The sequence below is a fragment of the Anabrus simplex genome, chromosome 4 (genome assembly GCF_040414725.1).
Source record: "Anabrus simplex isolate iqAnaSimp1 chromosome 4, ASM4041472v1, whole genome shotgun sequence".
NCBI lineage: Eukaryota > Metazoa > Arthropoda > Insecta > Orthoptera > Tettigoniidae > Anabrus > Anabrus simplex.
Window position 1 is genome coordinate 99,472,892 of NC_090268.1, and position 23,317 is coordinate 99,496,208.

General features: G+C 36.9%; 1 protein-coding gene across 1 annotated transcript in view; it reads left to right on the plus strand.

Moving 5' to 3' along the window:
- The window catches only part of LOC136872184 (neuronal acetylcholine receptor subunit alpha-7), a 511,170-nt gene that overhangs the window by 143,713 nt on the left and 344,140 nt on the right, over positions 1-23,317 (plus strand). Inside the window, exon 7 of the mRNA XM_068227358.1 lies at positions 4,567-4,676. Coding sequence (XP_068083459.1) covers positions 4,567-4,676 — 110 coding nt within the window. The remainder of the gene's footprint in view (positions 1-4,566; positions 4,677-23,317) is intronic.

A 23,317-nucleotide genomic window follows, 5' to 3' on the forward strand; every position in this document is an offset into this window, starting at 1 on the left:
TTAAGTGAAAAAACTGGAATGCTTTTTCACGTACTGTTTAAAATATATCAATAAAAAAGGTATCCTAAAATTCTTATATTATGCAAATTTACGGAAATATGAATGTAATTTTATCATATACAAAAAATTGCCCCCTGCACTTGCCGGCTGCGGTTGCGAACCAATTGGAGCGAGTAGGGGAGGAGGTGCAGAGGCGTGTCTCCAAGTACGCAGTGTGCCAGCTTAGCATTGGCCAGCAGGTATTCATCGCTGTTCGCGCGGAATTTGAAATGTCGCAACTTTTAGGCCCCGTAGTTAACGCTCTAATGAATGTTGGCACCCAAAATTGATGCCGACATCATTTTTACGTGTACCTCAATGTGTTTTCCAAGTTTCATCGCGATCGGCGACTAACCCATTGCCGATGTTTCCTTGTAAGAAATACTTTTAACATTCAAAAATATTTTCGTAAACTACTAAATATCAACGAAAATTTTTCACCCTGAGGAACATTTAAGGAATGAGTAACATACATGGTACCAACAGATAATTGGTCTCATATTACTGTATATAATTTTTGCAGAAAATAAATTATGATAAACTTTTTAAAATTATACTTCAACGCTGCATTGTATTCTATTCACCCACAAGTCATCTGGTCAGGGACTGGGCTTAGCGTCTCAGTTTCTAAACATGAGATCAGTTTCATTTGGACCGCTAAGCTGCTTTCATTTCTCCTTTGTTGGAATTGACTTTTCACTGGTGATAATTATTGTAGTTTTAATGGGCAATTTAACGATATTATCTCAGTTAACAAGTAAAATAGAATACAATCCTATACATAAATATGAAATCAAGGTTTAAGGAAGGAATTTGGATGAATGACAAATAAAATACAGAATAATATGGTATTGCCAAGAAATAAATTAATACACCAAAGGGGAACGACTATTTTCTGAATAAACTTCTACAATAAGTTTAGAACTCGATAATGGGTATCTCCGAAGGCCACACGACATTGCTATCATCATCATAACCATAATCATCATCATGAGTCTGTTCTTACTCATGAAGTGAATGACAAAATTAGCAGTAGTATCGCCATTGGTTAATATGATATCCAAAGTTTTCGGCAGGTGAAGAGTTTGTCTAACTTGTCTGATGTCAACGAGCTGAATGGAAAAACAGGTAGGATGAAATCGGTTCCTCACAAACAAAATAGAATTGAGAGGAAGATCCTCTCACATTATGCGATGAGCATGTGTTGTCTTCCTTGACATACTCAACATGTAGAGAACTACAACCTCGCTTTCTGAAGATCAGAAAGAGGACCTCTTCACCTCAGTTGCCCTCTGCTTTGGGAGTCCGGAGAGATTTCCCTTCCAACTCCTAGGACCCCCGAGGATATGCCAATCAATCAATCAATCAATCAATCAATCAATCAATCAATCAATCAATCAATCAATCAATCAATCAATCAATAATCACTGATTTGCATTATGGCTGCCGCCTAGGTGGCAGATTCCCTATCAGTTCTTTACCTAGCCTTTGAAATTTATCGTATGTTTCCTGTATGCATTTTCCAGTCCTTCATTCCTCTTCCTATAAATATTTTCCTCAGTCTGTCTTCTTGAATTCCAAATCTTCATATTATGATCATTCCTAGCTTCAAAAGCTCCACCGAAGCGTATCCGTCTACTAATGCCATTCCACGCCATCTCTCCACTGACAACTCTGAACATACCACTCAGTCGAGCAGCTCGTCTCCTTCCTCCCAAGCCTTCCAAGCTTGCCACATTTTCGTAATACTAATATTTGTTTCGGATATCACCCAGAACAAATCGTGCTGCTTTCCTTTAGATTTATTTCCAGTTCTCGTATAAAGTAATTCTGGCGTGGATTCTATACACTGGTACTGTAATAATTGGAGTCTTACCTGAGACTTACACACCCTCTCCTTTACAACTTTACTACAACCCCTAAAAACCTGCCAAAGGCCATAGCCGTGATGAAACACCGGATCCCGTGAGATCTCCGAAGTTAAGCAACATTGAGCATGGTCAAAATTTGGATGGGTTGCCACGCGCTGGACGGAATGGTGGAGCGGAAAGGAACTGGCCACTCCACCGTACGTAAACTCCGGCTCAGGCACACCTCTGCGGAGGTTCGGACCTGCCTTTGGGAAGAATACACCCTTACCTTACCTTAAAAAAAACCCATAACTGTATGAAGATATCTGTAAACCTTCTTTACTATCTCGTTAAAACCTCGCCTGCTAATCACATCCACAATAATGTATGTTGTACTGGCAATGCCTTTTTAAAATATGCTCATTTATCTCGCGCGTTTTCTGACCGTTCTCCGTACGTGTTCTGTAAGTTCAATAACACATGCTAAGGGAGAAGTGTTTATACGTCAGGGATCTTATGTAACAACTTCAACAGTTAATTGAATGCAACGTACCATGCAACAAAATAGTTATCTAATGAAAATATTCAGTCGTTTCTTAGCTAATCATAGACACGAGATCTCCAGTTTTACGTTAGAATGCTGCCCAATCTGGTAAGTCCAATCTTTTCAAAAATCCCACGTGCATCGACAGATGTTAAAACCGCGACACTTGTGGGAAACCACAGACGATGTCATGGAGTTATGAAATCTTAAGAGACAAATTATCTGCTGAAACCTTACACTTTTCCTTATCCGTAAAACAATCCTCAATGCATTACTTTTCATTAAACTTTTATTTATATTCGGACACTTTCTGTTTCTGCTGTATGTATTAGTCTAATTACATTAGCAATAAGCACATTCAAGGATGTTCTGTTCAGCCTTAATCATTCCCTGGCAGGGTCGCTGGTTGGTAGACAGCCAGCAGTGCACTGTTGTTCTTCTCAAGGTCTCATCCTGTGACGTAGTGTACTTGTAAATATTGCGCTTCCTTACCTTCAGTCGTTATCAGTAAAATCATAATAGCGTTCAGTGGTACTGATGAGAAAATTAAATAAATAAATAAATAAATAAATAAATTAGCCGTATGAATCCCCTAAGGGCTATGGCCTCCTGCAATGCAGGGGCAGTGCTCAGTTTAGCTCATCAGGTGAGCAGGTCCTGAAGAGCATTATTATATTGGTTAATCTGTAGTTTTTTCATGATAATGTATTACCGCATATTGTACACTTGTGTAGTCTCACCCCCGAGTGAATGCAATTGTGTTTTTCTGGAACAACAATTCGCGAAAACGCACTGTTGCATTAATGACATGTGTACATTTTTATCCCAGGGAGGGTTAAGCGTAAACTTGCACTCTTCGTTCTTGCATAGCTTCTTCTCCGAATGTTGTAGACGTTTCTTGTAATTTCTTGACCTTATCCTCCGTTGAAATTCTCCTGACATACATTGCAGGTGCATATCCTCCTTCCACTATGTGTTACGTGATGAGTTATATCACTATTGCATGCAAACGTCTGTCTGTTTGACATTCGTCTTGCTATTCTACCGAGTGCACAGAAGATGACCATCACGGTATCCTCTTTGTCGAAGCGTACAATTGTATGTTGTATTCTTCGCCTCTGTCCTGAGAGCGTACTTCAACATATTTTACACTAGCTCGGCTTCTTTCCGCAGTGTACGCGAGGATGATAATTTTATATTCACCACTTCATAAAAACCTCTTTTATCAATTTTACTGTATTATGCCGTGAAATGAGAAAATGAGAAAATATCCATTTATAATTCCTAAATATATGCTCCTAAATTTATTCTAGTAAGCTGGCAGATCGCGAGTTCGAAGACCATAGCAATGAATCGATCATGTCGTGTTCTCATTGAACAAAGTACGAAATAATTTTAAAAATTCACAATTATCTACGAAAGTTACTTACATGTCTTGTAGAATAAACAAGAATTTAAAAATTGTCAGGTAAAACAATCCTAAAATCCATGAAACTTATTTAAGTTAAATATTAACTTTCAACGTGTGGGATGATATATATTTTTAATAGTAGTATTTTTTTCTGTCACGTTAATTATAATTCACAGATTGCACTATCATTTTAGCATAATGTTGATAATACGCACTTATCATCTTGCGACAAACGCCGGTACGTAGCTGTTATTCCAGTCGCCCGGAAACCACTGGACGAACATCAGTTCTAGTCACTAATTAAGTAATTTCCTGGCATATCTCAGGTTATATAAAGTTTGTCTCCTCGATAAAGAACTCATATCGGCTGCGATGACATTTCTTATTAATGAACCCTGCATTCTTATCCTATTTTCTTTTAACACAAGAAAACGGACACATTTTAGATTTTTCATTTGTAAACACAAGGTTAGGAATATGGTTTATATAATTATTTTTGTTGAATCTCCATTTCTTTGATCAGTTTTATGATACGCCTAGTTAGGGAGATCATGAATCATTTTTAATATTCGTCATGTAGTTCTCAAGTTTAGTATTTTGGTATTAAGAGGGACGTACGATCATTAGCACTGAAGCGACTCCAGAATGAGGAAGACATGTTAAAGTAAAGGGAACAGCGGTCAGCTTGGTTGCAGTGGGCCCTCCTTCTTGTGTCCATGCAGGAATGGAACGACTACAATCTGCGATGGAACGAAACGGAGTTCGGAGGAGTGAAGGACCTCAGGATAACGCCGAACAAGATCTGGCGACCCGACATCCTTATGTACAACAGGTAATGTATATGAGGAGAGTCCTATCTCTCTCCTCATTTGAATATGGTCCGATATTTGGCTCAGAACATCATTTACACACCATGCAATTTTTTGCAATGGGAAATATTTCACCGCGAGCACGTCCCTGGTATGGAATTTTATTTCCTATATCAGTACCCGCCATTTATTCACAAAGTTTATATTACTAACCTAAAAGTTAAATTAAAAGTTTAAAATTACTGCGTAGTAGTTTACTAAGAGATGAAAATGACTATCCCAGTGAAATGAAACTGTGTTTCTACGATAACAGTCGAAGAGAAGTTTCTGAATTTTTGGTAGAGTATTAGATATAAAGGAAGAGCTTACAGATAAAAAGCCAACTGTTGATCGTATGACATGTAAACGAGTTCGCGCTCCGTTTCTTCACAAGTGAGAAGGATAAATAAAAGAGCTATCCAACTCCCTAAAGCCGTTTCAGCATGACATAACGATGCATACGAATGAAGATTTCTTATGGTTCAATTACACCGACTTTTGTAAGCATATTTTGTCAGGACACTGTTTAAAATGCCCTGCACTTTAACTGAGAAACTAGTATTTAATAGTGAGCATTATTCTCACAAGAATATAGAAGTGCAAACTTCTCTTCTCAAAAAGTGAGGTATGAATAACTATTGATCAATGGAGATAGGGTCAGACTCGTTGGCTGAATGGTCAGCGTACTGGCCTTCGGTTCAGAGGGTCCCGGGTTCGATTCCCGGCCGGGCCGGGGATTTTAACCTTAATTGGTTAATTCCAATGGCACGCGGGCTGGGTGTATGTGCTGTCTTCATCATCATTTCATCCTCATCACGACGCGCAGGTCGCCTACGGGAGTCAAATAGAAAGACCTGCACCTGGCGAGCCGAACCCGTCCTGGGATATCCCGGCACTAAAAGCCATACGACATTTCAATGGAGATAGGGATCAAAACAGATCACTTAGCTTTCCTACTGTTATATTTCACTGGGAAATTTTAGAGTTCAGGCTTTGTTTAGTTTAATTTAATTGGTCAGCATAATACTTTGTAAGCTGTGAAGTTCCATGCTTAATCTTATATTCACATATTTGACAAGATTATTTAGTATTAATGTCATCAATTATTTCCCTGTGTTTCTAAATCTCTAAGCATAATTTCATTTAATAGCATCATCTATCGCAAATCTTATAAGTAAGTTTTCTTCAGATCGCTATCACTGTTGTTGTCCTTATTCCATGTCTTCTTTCTTACTTTGATAAAATTTTCAACCATTGTTCCAAACAACGTGGATTCAGAACTTTCTGGCCATATTATCGGATCATACAATTATTTGCATTATACTGTGTGTTTTGATGTTTTATGTGGAACTGATTACTATGCAAGAAGAAAAACCTAACAAATTATCATGAATAACCTTATTTCAGATGAATATGCGACTCGAATAATCTGAGTTATTGACATATTTTAAGATGTATTTGGAGTACAACGATTAAATATTAATATCTTGCACAACCATTCAGTAATACTTAATCTCAATCATATGAAGTTATATCCAGAGGTAACTGATGATTACTGGAATATTTCTTCTTGTATCTGAAGAGTGTTGCTTGGTAAAACAGCTAGTGGCTCAACTGTACACACATTGTACTATTCCTATCATTTTGATATGTCTCTGTAGGTATACATTTTCCGAGATAAAGCACATAAAATTTACCTTTTCATTTGCCATTATAAAGTAAAGTAACCTTAAAGAATTCAAAGACCCCATCTGAAAGAACTTTGACTGATCAGATAAAACTATACCGGATATATAACAATGCATTTTTCATTTCGAAGTCATAATAATGATGTCATTATTGAATAAACGTTTAAGACTTTGACTAATATGGGCTACCCTGCTAACCCCTAAAATCATACAGGTCTAACTTTGAGATGCTGGCAGGTAATTATTTAAGTGATTTGTCACATTTTACGGAGACTATAGTTATTTCCACACTGTTATAAGCAATGAAATTTGGTAGAATGCTGGTTTAACTCGAGTTACGCTCAACTCGGTTCAGCTTTAGAGATTACTTCAAGGGTAATGAGAATATTTTCCATCAATGTCCAACATAATTTTGTAGTTTGTGTTACATAACTTGAGGAGCCCCGGAGAATGACGACACATACTACTAGAGGCGCATTTTCCCCAAACTTTTTTCATTTTGATTATAAAAACTCCTTTGAATGTCCACCAAATGTTAACACAGTACTTTGTCTTTAAAGAGCAAAACATTTTTCCTTCATCAGTTGATTATTTTTATTTAAGAAAGTGCGAAACTAAGCCTACCTCTGTTCTTTTGAAGCTGTTTATGACATAAAATCATCCACAATTATATTTTCTAAACTCTCCTGAAGGAAAGAATATATTCAAGATTCAACGCTGTGTCAGAATATAAGCCCTAGAGGTTGGTAATATCCTGTACATCATAATGCTCCTACGTAATTACACCCTTTCGGACTTGGAGTCGAAGCTTTTCAAACCGAGATATTGAGGATATATAGATAAACATGAATGGTTTCACTTTCATCCCTCTGAATCAATTGAAAGCCCTGGATGTGAAAGCTCCCTTCTAAGATCTGTCTGAAAATGTCCGAGATGAATTTTCATACTGACCATTTCGTCTACAAATAGTTCAAAAACAGGGGTCCAGACTGCTTGCAGTTAAAGATTGCATTTAAAATAAATATTAGAAGCTCTTCTCTTGAATTAAATGAGTCATTTACGTTTTACATAACCGATTAGTTAAACAAGGTTATTTTGTGTTTGGAATAACAACAAAATTCACACATAAAAACGTTCACCTCAGTTTTCTCAAAATTATCCGTTAAGTTAAAAGCTCTTCTTCACCAGAATTCCTCAATTACTACATATATATTCCATAATATAACGGTAACATGTTAAATTTGTATCTTAAAATGGCATTCATTGGGAAAGTGTCTGCTTTCCCCTTTAATTAGACAAGTGAATGATATCAACGTTCTCGGTAATATTTTTAATAAAGTTCTGAAAGAGAAGGCAGAACGCGCACAAGATTTTCTTGTCTCAAGAGTTGTAAAGAGAGAAACAATTCTGAGTAAATCGTAAAAGAATAAAATATGGAGAATAGTATCGTTCGCCGTCAGTATATCATAAGATTTTCATCAGTAACTCACACCCATTGGATTAGTTTTTGATAATACCTGGTGAGATCTTTCTCGTAAGAAAGGCCCAATACTTATGATGTGTTGAAAGATCAGCTGTTACAATATTTAAAACTAATGTAAGAAATAGTGTTATTTCTCTTTCTACCAATTATGGGCATATTTTATCATTCTTTAATTTAAAATCACTCCAGTCTTCAATTTACTAACAATAGTGTTATTACGCATGTAGAACACAGTTATTCTTCAGAGTTCTGCTCGAATTCTCCCTTATTTCTTCACAATAAATTACTATCTCTTGAGACCAAATGTTGCGGTGCAAAATTTCAGATAACAACGGTCTGAGAACGCCATTCAAAAATATTTTTAAAATACGTTTAATAAGTTTGAAACACCCTAAATTGTTTCGTTATATGACTACCATAAAAGGAGTAGAATGTACCTATACATTTTCTAAATTTATTTTAAACATTCAGTTTTATATTTTAAGCCTTCGATATATTCATGATGGAAAGATTTATTCATCCAGTGAAAAGATTGCTTCCCTTCATGAATTTCAGTTGTTTGTTTGAAGTGGAATGTACAGTATATATTAGTTTGAACTAATCCTTTTTTATAATGAACTATACGCACACCAGTATTATGCGAGAAAGAGGAGCCACCAGCTGTTTTGCTAAATTTGTAATATGCACTGCATTTAAGGGCCAGCCAATAAATCAGCTCGATTTCCAAGACAGCAACTGTAGTGTCATTTTGTCCATTGTCTCTCATTACAATCCATCACTCTGACTGGGGATTAAGCAAAAGTGATGCGCCTCCACTTCCTCCCCCACGTGTTCCCTTTATCCTTACCCCCGAATGCATTAATCAAGAGCACTTTAGAGCCATCAAACTTTTAACGCTCTCCCTAAGCTCTTCTACCTACAGCGCACGTAACATTCTGGATAACTAAGCAGCTAGAGAAGAACTGAAAGAAGAGGTCCTTTTCAGGAAGAATAAGAATGAAATCTGAAACTACAGTTGCTGGATTGGACATGTATGTTGTTTAATATGTTCCTTTCTAAATGGCATTTCCAAACGTAATCTTGTTAATTTAAGATGAAAAGGGTCGAACTGTTAGGTTGAATATGATGTCCAAATTGGTTCAAACCAAAACTGTTCTTCTTTTTCAAAGTATACTGAATACCTATGTTTGATGATATATTCATTAAATAACTCAATTTATGAATAATACCTACAATAAATACAAGCTTTGTGGAGGAATAATCCTGATGTACACTCAGTGACAGAATGGCTTAAGCATAGGATGAAATATAAAGAGACAATTGAGTGTTTCACGATTATTAGTTATTTACAATCAGTTTATACCAGGCGGCTCGTGAGTGCCGTACATTCTACTTATGTTCCGCATGCACAAATGATGAATGGGATGTCTACTAACTGATATTCACAGGGGTACTACTGCTAGCAGGCAGGTTACGTCAGAATATGAAGAGATAACAACCGGGCGATCACTCGCAGCGTGTTCTTCAGCGCTACCCGTCTAATGCAACCCCTTGGATTCGCAAACCTCTTTTGCAACAGCATAGTACTAGGCTGGTATATGTACTAGTGTACAGCAGTACTATATTTGCTGTTTGCATATCAGCAATGGCTAGTGTATTCAGTAACGACGAATACACCATCATTTTAACCTGTGGAGAATCTGGTGAGAATGTAGCCAAAGCTCCAAACAGACGTCTGCCTTCTACACACGTATTTCGCCGAAGAGTATTAGTTTTTTTGTTTCATACAAACAACTCTTTTATAGAGTGGAATGTCTACACGTGCATAAATTAATAAGTTATTAAATTTTATTTTCTGTACCTTTAGCGTGTTTACAAATGCACCCGGTTATGGAACGCGTGCAGTAAAATGGCTGCTATTTGTTTCACAACATCCACAATACAGCACGTTGTAACGCTCCTTCGAAAACAAGTGATTAGGCATCCCATGCATCACTAGTGCATGCGGGACAATTGTAAGTAGAAAATACGGCACTCGCGAGCCGCGTGGTATATGTGCATTATGTAAAATAGATGAAGACAATGAGTAGATTTCTAGAATGGCGTATGTCTGGAAATTCCTTCCTTTGTGCAGAAGTAATTCGAACATATGTATGACGTGTAACTAATACTCACTTCAGACACTAAAAGCTCAGAACTTCATCCCAGTCTTATTAATATCACGATCCATTTATTGATTATAATTAAGCGGATGAGCATAAAGAGAAAATGATGACTTATTCGCATCAGGATTCTTTTCACCAACAGCATTAAAATAGTTTAAATAACATGACACTTACTTTTTAAGTATTTCGAACTGGATAATCTATAAAAAATTTAAGCATTAGCATTGAAGAAGATTTATGTATTGTCAGTAAACCCATTTGGGCAGTAACATATTCAACCTCATATGACTAATGTTAAAACAAAGTGTTAAAGTTAGCCTAAGATACCTATATAAAATTGTTTAGATATTGAATGTGTTTCCTGTAAAATGATCCAATTTGAAAACAAAATACCTATGTTAAGATCATTCCAGAAAAACATTATCCTGCAGAGTGAAATACCAAACAAAAACAACCAATAAAATCTCACTCTCTATCCTCCCTGAAAATAAACTGCCTAAGCAGTGGCCATCAACAACGAGTGAGCAAGGAAGAGAATACACTTGGTTCGGTATGATCGTCCCCTGTTTGTCGTAGAATTCCCACCCAATCCATCCGAGTAGATCTTTTCCGCGTAAGCATTGCAGTTTGCAAAATAATGTTTTACCGTCCTCTCTTGCGAAGGGTAAGAACACTCAACATTTGTGGCTGTAAATTATATTTTCACTGATGATTATTTGTATTAGTAATTCGCAAATCAAATTAATTATGTACCGAAGAGTTCTCTTTTATGCAATATCTACTTACACTTTAATATTCCAAAAGGAATACTCACTGTAAAGTTTTCAACAAATACGCAAAGCTGCATAGTGTCTTATAAGTAAATTACATGAAATTTACAGCAATAAAATGTTGGTACATATATGTGAAATAAATGTATATATTGCTCATATAATTCGTAGAACAATTATGCTGATATTCCAGGTTCGATAAATTCTAACAAAGCTCGTGTTTTTTAAATTGACGAGCAAAACAATCAGTTTCTGTTTTTTTTCCTTTCTTTCCAACTTTTCACACACTCTGGTTCGGTGATACGATATGGGTCGCACTATTGAGTGTTTCTGTGGTGTTTGATAGCTTAGTGTGGTTCGTTATGTGTAACAAAAGAGATATGTATTTAAGAAATACACGGAGTTTTCAAACCAGATGAATTAAAGAGAATCGGCAAAAATTCCCGGTTCATCCGGGAATCAAACCTGGTACCCTCTGTACCGAACACCACCACGCTGAACTGAACATTCAACCAAGGAACCAGAAAGGAATGTGTTTCTGTCACAATAATTAAACTAAACTCGCCACAATAAGTCTATTTAAGAAAATTAACCATGAATTTGAAATGGAAGTTCAAGACAAACCCTAGATTTTTGTTTTAAACAACATATTTCATATTAACTATCAAATGCTTACAAAGATGATAATATTTCTTAGTTTAGATTTGGTATAACGGGGCATGGAACAATCGTGCTAAATGATTAATTGATATAGTTAATTACTTACTAATCTTACCGAGTCAAATGTAACTTTTAGACGCAAAATTTAGCCACTGAAAATTGATAACAAGGAATAAAATCTCAGGTATACAAGTGAAATTCAGCCTAAAATATCTGTCACTAACCCAATTAAGTTATATGTTCTTACAGCTCATGTATACTTGAAATTTTAATACTAAACTTCAGCTTCTCATTACAAAGGGTGAATACAACGCAAAAGAGGACGTTAAAATTCGTTCAAAAATTTATCTACTAGTTTATCTGTCCTTTAATTTCAGTTTTATACACTTAAAAGTATTCTTTTTTATTTCTAGGAGTAAAGATTAGAATCTTTCTCATTCAAGTTGCCTAGCATGTTACATATTTCTTCAAGTGAAATATCTCTGTGTGTAATTATATCTGAGTTTTGTATCCGATCTCGGTGTCAAACATGTTTCATTGATCAGAAATATTTCAATGGACATAAAAAGTCCCTATATATTTTTCTTTTCAATGTCTTCTGATTCTAGTTTTGTAAATATCTTTATATTACTGCATGTTATAAATCTCTTAAACGTTTTTCTCTACAGACTAACCCCCTATACTGTTCATCTTCTACTATCTGATACCTTGCATGAGCTATGATACAACAAATCAGAGCTGCCCGATCGAAGCCAGGCAGGCAAACAAACAAATGAGTTTGGTGGGAGGTACAAAAGCCAGCTAGCCGTTGTTGTGGGCCGCATCACCATTTCCCTCATCTCCCACCCTGTGACAGGAAACGACGCCTCACCGCCACGTCAGACTCCAAGTGATCAGCATTTCATATCTTGGAACATTTAACTTCATTAGTACAGACAGGATCACGTTATTAGGAAGATAATTTAAGAAATAAAAACATAGAACGTAAACCAGTAGAATCATTTACTAAAAATATATTCAAAGAAGTGATTAATCGCGCACTGATCTCGAACTACTGAATATTTGCCATGGGAATTTCAAAATCAATGCTTTAATCAGTGGGTGTTATTAAATAGAGCAATCGAATATACAGTACATATTATTTAATCACCAGCTGTATCAGTGAAACTCTGATATCCAAAATATACTATTGTTGTAGGGTAAAATACATTACTTGATGTTAAATATCGTTGCTTCACCGCATTTGTTGAATACAGAACAACATCTGTTCTTTGTAAGCACCACTATAAATCGTAAAACCTCCATATTAGCCTTCTTGGAATTATTTCGCAAAACTGTAATCAAATCCATGATGATCTGTTATGTATAGTTTTGTTTGGCCTCCCTTATTCTTGACCCCTCTTAAAGAACAATCAGCACTATAGTATCCATTGTTTTATTGAGTTCTTTTACTTGAAACGTAACAGTAATTTAACGTAATGCTGAGGAATTGACTATTGATAAAGTATTTCTCAAAAATATCTAAGAAATTCATTTCAGTGAATATCTACGAAAGAGGAATTTTGGAAATTCACTTTGCTGAAAAAATTGGATTCGGAACTGAATCCATCCGAATACGAAGGGATGTATTTAAAAGGAATAATTTACTGAATAAATCAGTCAGCCCTTTCACTGTTAAAATTTGTGTGCGGCCTATTATTATCTCATAAATTTGGTAAAAATTCTTGGTTCTCACTAGTTTATAACATCGGAAACTTGATCGACTGCATATTTTTAATTTAATGATATTAAAGTTTTCAATCAAATGTCACCATTTTACGTCTTCATACTGTGTACATTATTTTTGAAAGTTTTTCGAGAACTTGTCGATCATGTTCTATCGAATGGATGACCACACACGTTTTTTATGTAAAAACACTGGTTTCAATCATAAATGAGTTTTCCACATATTAAAAATGAGACCATTTTCATTATCAGCCTTAATATTCAGAAATCATACTTTAAAATAGAATATTTAGTCGAAATTTCACAACATAATCGCACTTTTTCATATTAACTGCATTTCGGCTGAAAGTGAATACGAAGTACCAATTTATCTATACGTAATATAAAGTGAAGTCAACCCATTTTCTCTGTCTGTTTGAAATCGCTAATTTTAGGAAGTACTGAACGGATTTTATTCAAGTTTTCACCAATAGAGAGAATGCCTATCTAGGAACATTAATTAATTAATACATAAATGTTGTACATTTAGCTGACCTGTCACGGTTTATGTCAAGTAAGTCGTGTAAGTGGTATAGTTTAGAATTTGACCGCTGGCGCTGCGTGTAAGACTTGCTTAGATCATATCGACACCACGTGAGTTTTTTTGTATCTTCCAGTGAATGGTCGCGTTGAGCAATAATGTACCTTGTGACAGAGTTGTTGGTTTAGTTTCCTTTTAAGTGTGCTAATTCTTATGTAGGAATGAAAGTTATGAAGAAAGGGAAGACAGTTCAGAGACTGAAAGTCACGCTTTATGTCAATTAAGTTGTATAGTTTTATCCCTTATAGTGAACGGTCGCGCTAAGCAATAATATAGATAGATGCGATCGCTTGTTTTGATTCCTTTTCAATCTTTGTTGCACTCGCATAACCTATATGTAGGCAACAATCGTTTAAAATATCCATTGAAAGTGTGCCTACAGATGTAACGTATTACAGTGCAGTCACACACACCAGTAGGTTACCTGTAGGCGAACACTGAGCACGCTACAATGCTCCAACTACAAGTGAAGTAGCCGTTGTAATTGCTGGGCATTTCATTTTACTATTTCAGTTTGAAAAGCTCCAATTTCAAGTTTAAAAAATGTAATATGGCCATTAATAAAGTGCAGGGTCAAACTCTAAACGTTACAGGTCTACACCTGAGCGTTGAATGTTTTTCTCATGGTCCACTCCATGTGGCCCTGTCACTTATTACTGCCAAAGAAAATTTGTTTGTGTTGGTCAGAGATGGAGAGTCGCGTGTAAGGCCACCCGTGCGAAGCCAGGGCGGGTAAGCTAGTTACTGATAAACTACAGGTTTACATCATACTGCACAGGAGTGCTCATCCCTTCATCCGTTTAGGCAGTTTCCATCAATAATTGGGTAATCATGTAACCCGATTATTGGTATAGCAGCTTTTACCCTGCCATCCATTTATCAATATCATCATTTCGACGAGGTTAACCATGGAAAGTTCATTTTATGACCTGCCTAATAATCAAATGCAATTCAACCAGTATTGATAATTGCTTTCTCGATACTGTATAAAATAACGCGAGTTCATCCTATCTATATCAAAAGCGAATGTGCAATATACGAGGAATGTATTGGAATACATGCTCTTCTGGTCGCAAACCAAACGGAAAGTTCACGAAACCGTACATCTATATACACTGCTTTTAAAAAAAGAAATTTCGTCACGTATTTAAATGTTCCTAATTACCTAGTGCCCAAATTACATTGCACGAATGCACTGTCGGATGGAGATTGGGCAATTATGGAAATTAGGGAAAAAGAATCCCTCGGTTTTGTTCGTCTAAAAACTCTCATAAACCATCAAGTTACAGCACGAGCACTACAGGTGGACTTACGGCAGGTTTTTGGATTATGAGTTAGTGACAAAACAGTCAGGTTCTGAGAGGTCAATTTAAAATCCCGACGACCCGCTCAAGAACCTGCGCTGGATAGGGGTGGCAGACATCGTGGTAGAAGACTACAGTTTGATAGAGATCTCTGCATTAGTAGCTAAGACACTTGCGCCCTGTGCTGTTCTCGGATGAATCCCGTTTCGCGTCGTATCGTTCCGATGGTGAGTCTGGAGAAGACGTGGGGAGTGATTTCATCCGGCATCTGTACAATCTACCGTTGCTTATGGACAAGGGTATATTGTGGTGTGGGCAGGAATAAATCTTGGTATGAAAACTGATCTGATCATTTACAATTGTTCCGTAACGTCCCAACGTCCAACGGTACATGGACGATATTTTAATGATACACGTGATTTATTACGTGAGATTACTTGGAGAAAACTCAGTACTCAAGCATGATGATGCTAGAAAACATGATGCCAACATCGTTGGAGATACCTTGCAAGGGCACCACGTGCAACGAATTGAGTGGTCATCCGGAAGTTCCGACTGCAACCAATCGAACAGTTCTGGGACCAACTGAAGCAACGCATCCGAGCGAGGAATCCATCACCTCAAGTACCACAAGCTCCTGAAGACTCTCTATTGAAAGATTGGGGAACGTTTGCCTCAGCTGAACGTGCGGCGCCTTGTAGGAAGCATGCCATGTAGCCATTTTGTTGTATGATCAGGGACTACTTGGCTTATGACAAAATGTGCTATGCCGTTTATTTACCGACCACAGAACGCTATTTATTTCAATTTTTTAATGTTGCAAAGAAGCTTTTTTCATTGCGTTTCCATTTCAATATATATGCGTATTATGGATGTATGAAAAATGAAATACGTGGCCAAATTTCTTTTCTGAGCAGCGAACCTCATTTGAATAGCAGTGGCCATGCAACTCCCTTACGTTCAGAATGAAAAATTAATACGAAGTAGATATAACTTATTTGCATTATTATTATTGTTAATATTATTATTATTAAGAACCCTCAAGCTAGGCTCATACGATGTGGATTATTTTAGGTATATTCTCAGCCATTCGATACTATAGAATTCCTCATTTCCGTACTTAATTAATTCGTGGCCACTGACTAATTTAATTATTCTTTCACTAAAGCTCCCTCTGCGAATTAGTGGTCGTGTGTCAGCGTCCGGATCCGAAGATCGCGGCTGAAATCCAGCTTGGACAGTAAGAGAATAAAATGATCCAATCGACACTTCATGTCATACGACGCAGGGATGTAAAAGATCTATAGTGACAAATTAGGTGTTTATACGATCAAAAAATTCAAAACTCTGCACTAATGCGTCTACGATGTGGATCTGGCCCATTTTTACGGTGGTGTACCCTTCCTGACGCTAACCCCATATGGAGACACGTAGGCCTATTCGCTATTGCGCGTTTTTGTGGTTGTTCGCCATGTATGTAAATAAAGACGAAAATGAACACCCAGTTTCCGGAGCCAAGGAACCAACCAGACAAGAATAAAATCCCCGAAAGGTCCGGAAATCGAGCCCAAGACCCTCTGAAAAGAAGGACTCGTGCTGAATTTTCCATACGAGGACAAGGTCGGTTTCTCAAATAACTTGTAGAGTAAAAAGGAACCTCGGAATTGACATACAAGCTCAATTGACGTCAAATCGAAATGTCTGCACACAATACCCGAGACCATACAATTATTATTACAATGTATAATGTTTTCTTGAGGTAACGTCACTGGATGGTAAAAAACGAACTCATCCTATCCACACATTCTCCTCGCCATACCCATCATTTCATACGTTATCTCTCTATACTCTATTTATCTGTTTTGATGCACTATTTTAGGATATAGCTGGTGATGTAAAACATTAACATCCCTGTCGTTCACTCCCTCTCTATAAGATATTCAGGATAACGCAAAGAGGATGAGACGGTACGTTTTAACGACGGCCAAACCTTAAACACCTGGAGCAGCTGGCGGATGAGTCGTTCCTGTTGTTGGTGGTGGGAGAGTCCCTGACAAATCTTGTCGTCAGTCTAAACTGTGATATTATTATATGGAGTAGTATTAATGGTTACAAATCTATCTTTCTTCCGACAGGTTAAACTTCTTTTTAACTAGTTCCATATAATACTGATTCTAGACAATACTTAGTCACTTGTCTAGCTAAACTTGCCTTGTAAAGCTGATTTCAGCTCAATATAAACTAAAATATTTATTTATTAATGATCCTAACTTACCTTTGCATGAATGTTTAAACCATGTAAAGATATTTTGATCAATCAATCATCGGAATAAATGTTATACATATTTATCTAAAAATATTAAACGATACATTGAAATCCATGCATAAATTTATATTTAACCACGTATATAAATGTATACTTTTGTAAAAAAATATTAATAAACTTTGTGGTTAAATTAAATCCTATTTCCCTCAAAAATGTAATTAAAGTCACTCGCTCAATTTAGATCTCTTAAATTACCTATTCCAACATCCTCCCCTTTCCAAGTAGTGTGAAGGTTATCGAGATGGATAGAAACAAGATGGTAAGGACTACCTGTCTTTTAACTACTCCATCGTGTCTTTCGCCAATGGGCGACGGCTTTAATCAAGGAGCCGTGTGGAAACACAGCTTCGCAATTTGGAACACTCTCTGGAGAATCAAGCTGTGAGGGAAAAGAAAGCAGTGTAAGTCTTGTTTTCCTCTTATTACTAGGAAAAGTAGCAGACAGCTTTGTAGCGCAATATGTTTCATTAGGTCAGATTAATTTTAATTACAAAAATAATTTTTGTATCAAGTGTTACTCTGACAGTTTTGCATATCATTATTATTTCATTAAGCAAATACTAATATGACGTAAGAGTAATTTGAAAATGTTATGAATTCTAGGAAAAGAAAGTGTATAGAGATTTAATATTTTATATATCTAGATAACTTCTTTTTAATATCATAATACAATGGTTTTAATGTAAATGTTATCAATACTTATCGAATGATGAACTCTTAAGCCACGCTAACCATTCAAAAAGGTATCTTGCTCTCCCTTTCAGAACAATGATGTTGATAAAGGAAGATCATTTATTTGTTATCAGAATAAATTTTGTGAACTTCATGATATCATAGACGTAAGTCAGCTATTTGCTTTCATGTTTATTATTTTATACTTCAGATATTTTATAACAAAATATTGATATATATTTTTCAGCTTACAAATTCTATATTTTAATCTAGCCTAAATCAGTGGAATATCGTTTCAGAGAGAACTGTAGTACTATATAAATTAGTTGTATTTATTTTAGTTTGTTAACAAAATTACGATAATATATTGTAAATATCAAGTAATCTTGTTATTTTTCATAATATCAGGACGTTATCTTAGGCCTTCCTTCATAAAATACACATCATACGGGAATATCATGTCTGAATGCAATTTCACACATGATAAAACGTTGCAAGTATCAGAACGGTGAAAAGATCACTGGAGTCGGATAATATTCCTAAGAATACTACTCGAAGAAAAAAATGTTTATTATTATAAACGACACAGAGAAATGTAGACATATGAGACATTTACAATTGCTGTAAAAGGAGATAAATGACAGTGAAGGTAAGCACATATACAAGAGTAAGTTTAACTAATCCAACTAGAGGAACTAAGATAATGAAACGTGTACTGTTGCAGTTTTATTATCCACGAAGTAAGTTTATTTGGGCAGTATTTATGCTGCAAATTAAAAGCACTAATATTTACATAGTAGGAAAGTATTGCCCTAATGTTTATAACGTTGTGCTACAAGATATACGCATCTTCACTAAATCAACCTCGTCAACATTGCTGTAGTTAAATTGATCGTACAATGATACAGAATTGAAGCAATGGGCGGAAAAATCCTCTCAGAACTTGTTTTAAGGGATTACAATGAACACCCTCTCAACCGGCCTGCTCGGGACAGAACCCTGGACCGATATGAAATAGGCAGTTAAATCAACAATACTGAAGTAAAGCACCCATCCAGCAAGTGTACAGTCCTATATTTTAATGAATTTCATCACGATCGAAACATATTAGGCTTATAAAATGTATTTTAGTACAGTAATATGAAGTATTACAAATTATTTAAACATGGAAAATTAATTTACGAGGAAAGTACATTTATGCCAACATGACTGTCTGCCATGATACACAATATTAGAACCATTTCATGGCCCAACAGCTGTATTTTCGACAAATGTCTTTTGCTTGCGCTGTAACTCAAGATACGTAGGATATTCATTACTGATCCACCGCTTAATTTTCCTCTAACTAACAAGTAGTGTTCGCCATACTTAAATAATAGACTAGCATATTCCAATTATAGTCCGCCTCTGTGGTGTAGTGGTTAGCGTGATTAGGTGCCACCCCCGGAGGCCCGGGTTCGATTCCCGGCTCTGCCACGAAATTTGAAAAGTGGTATGAGGGCTGGAACGGGGTCCACTCAGCCTCGGGAGGTCAACTGAGTAGAAGTGGGTTCGATTCCCACCTCAGCCATCCTCGAAGTGGTTTTCCGTGGTTTCCCACTTCTCCTCCAGGCGAATGCCGGGATGGTACCTAACTTCAGGCCACGGCCGCTTCCTTCCCTCCAATCTTCCCATCCCTCCACAAGGCCCCTGTTCAGCATAGCAGGTGAGGGCGCCTGGGCGAGGTACTGGTCATTATCCCCAGTTGTATCCCCGACCAAGAGTCTGAAGCTCCAGGACACTGTCCTTGAGGCGGTAGAGGTGGGATCCCTCTCTGTGTCCGAGGGAAAAGCCGACCCTGGAGGGTAAACAGATGATGATGATGATGATGATGATATTTCAATTATAAAAAATGAATTTATTTCTTGAAACATTGATATTAAAACGGTCATGGATAGGGTTTCCGAAAATAAGTCACGGTGAGCAGCGAACATTTTTATGCAGAGATATAGCACTGCATAACTATTAGAATTGTAATGAGAATTTTTCACCGTTGTGACGAGGAAATTCAATTTCCGCTAACATGCTAAAGAATTGCTTTCTTTGATGCAGGCAAATATCTTCTGGTTGCACTATAACTAAAAGTATATCCGGCTCCATGGCTAAATTGTTAGTGTGTTGGCCTTTGGTCTACAAGGTTCCGGGTTCGATTCCCGGCATGGTCGGGGATTTTAACCTTAATTAGTTAATTCCAAAGGCTCAGGGGCTGCTTGTGTGTGACGTATTCAGCATTAGAAATCCTCCTAGGTAAGGCCCTCATCTGCACAGACATGCAGGTCACCTAATAGGCCGCCTACGAGAAAAAGACCCGCACGAGGCCTCCCCGGAGGCCACACGACATTATTATTATTATTATTATTATTATTATTATTATTATTATTATTATTATTATTATTATTATTATAACTAAAAGTATGCAGGATAGTTATCACTGATCTGGAACTTGACAGCCGAATGGCACTGCCACTGGCTTGTGATCAAGTTGGCCGTGGTACGAACCCGGGCAATGCATGCGGAATTTTCGAAATGAAATGTCACGGCCCTGGAGTTCGCATTGTGCATAAAATTGGAGGCTTCATGGATAAAATCACGATATCAACAGTCACGTAAAACATACAAGCTTAGTTTTCTTATAGTAGATGCACTGTTTCGTTCAACTTTATTTTACAGTTAGGACATCACCGTGAAGTCAGCCAGACTGTTACTTTTATCACCTGCGTGACTTCTGGAAAGAGTAGACTCCTGAAACTGCCGAGAGCAGTATTCGGTGAAAATTCACGTGCTTCAAACTGAATTATGACCACGGCTTACAAGCCAAGGAAACTTTATTTTATTTTAAACCATCCTCCAGTTTCAGAGAAATTAATGTTTTAGTTTTTGGGTGTTAACGTGCATTTAACCTTTAAGGGTTGAACATTTTTCTAAACTTATACGATTTAACATCTAGTACTTATGGAGCAATCACTGAGTGAAATTTCAACTTTGTCCGATGAACGGTTTTGAAGTAATAAATGTTTTTCAGGGTTTTATGACCGCTTCCTCCCTTTTGAGGTGAATTTTTGAAACCCTACCTTAATGTGTGCCTACACTGTAGAAGAAATGTATCCCCAAAATTTCATTTCTTTATGTCCAGTAGTTTTGCTTGGAGATTGACTGACAATCAGTCAGGGTATTGGCTTTCTTTCAAATAGCGAGAGGATGTGCAAGCTTATAAATGCAGACATACTGCGGCTAAACGATACGTGGTACATCACCATCACGGCACGTTGTATTGCTGTTTCCAAATAACAGGCAATGAGTTGCCTAGTTACATGAACCTCCTAGCAAGAAAGGTACTTCTTAAAACATGGCAGCGTGTTTCCGTCCTCCTAAATACAAAATTTCTCACAAGACTATCATGATATAGAGTAAGTCGCTGTAGCCTAGCGACCATCTGTTTATCAAGTTCGATCCCATGTTACTGCGGTTTTGTGAATAAATTAATTATATAAAATTACTCATCATAAAATACTACTCATAGGATTTCATTCGAACCACTTCCTAAACCCTCTCAGGAGTAATAAAACAAACTGTGAAATTTTAGCGAAATCGGTCCAGTAGTTTTAGAGTCCATTCAAGACAAACAAACATAGCTTCACTTTTAGATATAGAAAGAAGAGATTCGCCTACAGCATCTGCAGACTACCGCAAAGGAAAAGATTATCTTACAAATTTTGATTAGGTACGAACCTACTCTTTATTGAAATTGAATAATCAAAGAAAGAAGGAAACAAACAAACAAGATATTATTTTTGAGGTCCATATGCATGGTTGCTAACAATGGAGAACAAACCTTTCAATACACTAATTGCTATGGTAGTGATGAAGGTTTTTGGAAGTCCAAACTGCTTACGAAAGTCTACAAAAAGTTTCGGGATGGTGCCTCTGACTTCGATCATCAAACCAGTGAGATATATTTGCGAGGTGATACATTTCTATGAAATATTCAACAGTACGTCGACAGATGTTCTTTTCTCCATTCACGTCCTGGTTGCTTAGGGTGTGCCTCAAACCTTTTGGTAGGGTCTATGATGTAGCATTATGAAGAATTTGGCTTGTGGATGGTGTATATTCGCCGATTTGAGATCGTGAACTTCTTGGTATACGTTGAATCTCTTATTCTCCAAAGCATCAAGGATGTCTGATCTGGAAGTATGATGGCGCGATTTACGTAAGAGTTCACCATGAGGACAGGGTCCCTGGACATGATCAAATGTTTCGAACTCTCTCTGTGGCAACGGTGACAGAGCCTGCTGTCCTGAGACCTGCCTGGTGTACTTCGTACAGCTGATACATTGGCAGTCATCTTGATATCTTCCCTCCATTCACTGTATGATGGACATTCATGACACGGGACCGACGAGTTTGCTGGTGTAAATTGCTTATAGAGGAGCTCATCTTTTCCTTTGTGTTCTTTCGTAGTCCAATTCTCGAAAACTTTAAGTCTCAGATTTTCATCACGTTGCGAATGTATGTCAGTCCTCATCAATCACGGATTTCCTCACTTTCTTTTACATTTAATGCTGTGAAAAATCATACCAGAGTTTATTTCGTGACACAACACTGGCTGTGAATTTCCAAGCTGTTATTAACCATCTTCTTCAGTCTTTATTCTCTCTCAGAAAGTTTATGTTGCAAAATCTTTTCCTGAACTCTCGCTTCTGAAATGAGACTGATGCTTGCTTACGCTTTAAATTATGGCTTCTTTAAAAACAAACTCTTTCAAGAAGTGCTCCTCTTTTTAACAATCCTCTCACAATCCCATTTAAATCGGCTCTCTTGTTCACCTTCACCTTCTTGCCTGTCGTAAAATAATTGAGTCTGCTCAACCGTTCTCAAGTCCTCCTTCATTGCCTACCACCCACTTCATCTTGTGGAATTTATCGAGTCAATAACTCATTGAAAATAATCCACCTAGAGGATTACCACACGTATTCATGATTAAAAAAGTACAGCACACTTTAAGACATCCGATTACTTAGAAAAGTACAAAATGCCATTTGAGATATGAACAATGTTAAAGAATAATTTTACACAGATTGGGTTCATATTGCTAGAGAAGAACACGCGTACATTATTTATGAATTAATAATACAGGCATATAGAGTTACTCTCTGTTTATACAATACAATTTGTGGATGTACGTCACGGGGTCTGTTAGAGTTCAATGGCGA